Genomic DNA, 3341 nt, shown 5'->3' with positions numbered 1-3341 from the left:
ATTAGGATTTTTGATCTATTACCCTATGGTTTTGATTCATAAAGATTAGGGTTTTAGGGTTTCATTCTTTATTAATCAACCCATGTTCGATTATGAGTTCTTAGGTTTTGAATTACCTTTTAGCCTTAGATGATTGTTGAATCGGACCACCAAAGGAGTTGAGCCGCGAGCTGGACACGAATGGGACGCGAGCTGTCTGATGCTGTCGCGAACGAGGAAGAGGTCGCGTGCTGGAGCTGCTCTCGGGTCGCGAACGTCTGAGCTAGGATCAGGAACGCCTTGAGCTGAAGCTGATCGGGGAGACGAGCTGGAACAGATGCGGGAACAAGAGACGCGATCGGGGTTTAGGGTTCGTCGGATAGGGGTAGGGGTTTAGGATTTTTCGATTTGGGTATTAGCTTAGGGATTTAGAGTTTTGTGCTAATAACGTGTTATAAAAGTAATGGAAAAGTCTATCTTTATTCATAACATAGAGGTTCCTTATATAGGAGATTACACCGTCATAGATAAATGGAAACATTACAAATCATAATCTCTTGGTTATAAGCCATCCACAATCTGGTTCATAACACCAATGTATATAAGAAAAAACGAAAAAGAAAAACATAACATGATGACATCATAACAACAGGAAGAGTGGGATGATAGCACAGTGAGCAGTACCATATCAAAGTCGAGGATTCAAAGCAGAATTGAAGCAATGACAAAACGGGAGAGAGCACTTGCATATGCATTTTCACAGCAGGTACTACTGAAACAAATTGATGATCTCTGATTGAAACCTAAAGGAACAACATGTTTTTGCTCAAATATTAAAGAGCATTTTGTTTATAAAGCTAAGGATTTGCACAAAGAAGAAGCAAGTAGAACGCAACAGTGAAGATGAATCAAACATCGGTTGGAGCTGGCTAGAGCGCTGGATGGCAACTCGTGCACCAGAGATTGAGGCCAGAACAAACATTCAAGCAAATGTGACGGTGAAAAGTCAAAGATTGGTTAGAAAGAATAGATCTTTTAGTACTAGTATAGGTGGCGAGCTGGAGAGTTGTGCCTCCAACGATATTCCTCTCCAATTTGAAAGCATATCGGAAGAGGAAACAGAAGACTTGCAGAGAGAAAAGAGCAGTGTTAAAGCTAGCAAATCTGTTCCAAGCTACAAAAACGAGAGAAGGCATAACAGGGTAAAGCAGAAAAACACACACAATCCATATATACAAGTTTCTCATACATACTGAGAAGCCATTATTACGTGGTTCATGTTTCTTTTGCAGCTTCAGGCGAGGAAAAAAGACATGCAACAACAAACTAAGAAGGCCAAGACCGCACCCAAAATGGGAAATGAACACGAAGAAACCTCGCGGAAGATAAATAGCAGCAGCTAAAGATGATAATAGTTACCTGTAAATCTTTGCTGCTTGTTTTTACGAATCTGATAACAACATTCTGTAAATTGTTTGGGGGATCAAATGATATGAGAAATATTCATGTTTTCAGAGGGTGTCGATATTACAAGCAGTAACCAGGCCATGCAAAACAAACTTAGATCCTATCAATATCCAAACTCGATGTAATCCTTATCGTAATCTTCACCAACAATGCCTTCATTAAGACGGGAAGCTCACCATCAGCTTTGTCATCTTGGTAGTGCTTCAGACCAACAAGTACGTAAGGCAGAGACGACGTTTAGTGCCTGTCAATGCACATGGCCAAGCATACCGAGGACTTGATCATACTCTTGGCCATCTTCTTTAAAGATAAGATCACTCACGCTTCTCGTCGTCAGCTTCCTTCTTTCATCCCTTTTCCCTTGTTCTTCGGCATTGTCGCTGCGTCTAATTCAAATGTATAAATAGGTAAAGAGACAAGTAAACATCAAAGAATATATTAAAAAGAAAACCTTTAAGTATAGTTATAACACCTGCTTAATAAAAGGGAGGAGGGGGAGGATTATTCCATAAATTTTGATAAAATGGGAAAAATGTTCAACATTAAAATCAACAACAATCTGCAGAAGTCTTACGAAGAACCAGAAAAACATTACATATATATCCAGACGATCACTACGGATGTTGCGATAAACACATCATCGAGTTCGAGATAGACCACTAAGTAATTTCTTAAATTTCATGAATTTCTTAAATTTCTTAAACCTCTTATCAAAACTACGAGATACCTATATGGTCAGGTCTAGTGATACAGAACCAGTTGGAAAGATAATATTCAGATACAAATGGCTAGGGCTGGGCAAATAAACCGAACCCAAAAATCAGAACCGAACCCGATACTGATCACGTTTGATGTTTTTTCTTATTTTTGAATCGATTTCAGTTATGTTTTGGCTATTAAAATATGTACAAATCATGTATTTTAAATCCGAAGAACCGATTTCATTTATGTTTTAGTTACAAAATAAGTTCAAATCAGGTATTTTTAAACCGAAGAACCGATTGGGACCCGAACCCGAAAGTACAATGGGTTATACCGGTTTTTTGAAGATTTACTAACCCCGATCCGAACCCGATAGAACCCGAACCGGTCCCGAACCGAACTTTTATATAACCCGAATGTGGTTGATTTTGATAAACCCGAAAAAACAAAACCCGAATGGATAAAACCGAAACCCGATTGGGACCCCGAATGCCCATGCCTACAAATGGCATTATCAACCATAGATACTCAAAAAATATATCAAATTCCTAGTAATTTATTTAGTTATTAATCGAAATTCCCCTATGAACAAAATCGGTAATGCTAAGAGTTTGAGAAATAGATTCGTCTTAACTCTGAACAACAACAACTGAGAATCAAAATCAAACACTTTAGGTAACGAGAAGCAATGATTGAAATATAGTAATACTTCCAATTTCCTAATATTAAGAGTTGAAAAGTAAAAAAAAATCAAGGCGTAAGAGACAATTAGAATCAAAGGAAACGAGGAGCTTACCAAACTATGTTCGAATCAAGTTCAAGCTAATCAGGAAGGAAGATTATCAATTTCACTGAAAAGCTCTCTCAGGAATTGATTTTTTTTTTCCCTAATACAAATTACGAGAAATATTACATAAACGGCCTACAGTTTTACCTGTTTATGAAAATTCACATCTAAAGTGTTAAAACACGTTTTTAATATGATGGTCGGAGGAGTGGACGGTGATGGCATGGACGGTGATGTTAGGTGGCTGAAATTATTGACGTTGGTTTTGTCAAAGATTGTGAGCTCACCAAACACATTCTTCATGCTTATAAAAGGAGAGATATGGTGAACCATTTCATTCATCCCAAAATCAAAATCACAGAGAGAAGTGAGGAAGAAGAAGAACGTGAGAGAGAGAAAAAAAAAA

The 3341-nt window shown here is 37.9% G+C and overlaps 1 protein-coding gene across 1 annotated transcript in view; it reads left to right on the top strand.

Annotated features, from left to right (window-relative positions):
- Positions 1–1493, top strand: part of LOC106308193 (protein IQ-DOMAIN 1) — a 6575-nt gene extending 5082 nt beyond the window's left edge. Inside the window, exons 5-7 of the mRNA XM_013745326.1 lie at positions 632–745; positions 837–1181; positions 1272–1493. Of these exons, the coding sequence (XP_013600780.1) occupies positions 632–745; positions 837–1181; positions 1272–1382 (570 nt within the window). The 3' untranslated portion in view covers positions 1383–1493. The remainder of the gene's footprint in view (positions 1–631; positions 746–836; positions 1182–1271) is intronic.
- Positions 1494–3341: the final 1848 nt, after the last annotated feature.

The sequence above is a fragment of the Brassica oleracea genome, chromosome C8 (assembly GCF_000695525.1).
Source record: "Brassica oleracea var. oleracea cultivar TO1000 chromosome C8, BOL, whole genome shotgun sequence".
NCBI lineage: Eukaryota > Viridiplantae > Streptophyta > Magnoliopsida > Brassicales > Brassicaceae > Brassica > Brassica oleracea.
Note: the sequence above shows the minus strand (reverse complement) of the source record. Positions and strands in the feature narration are given on the sequence as shown.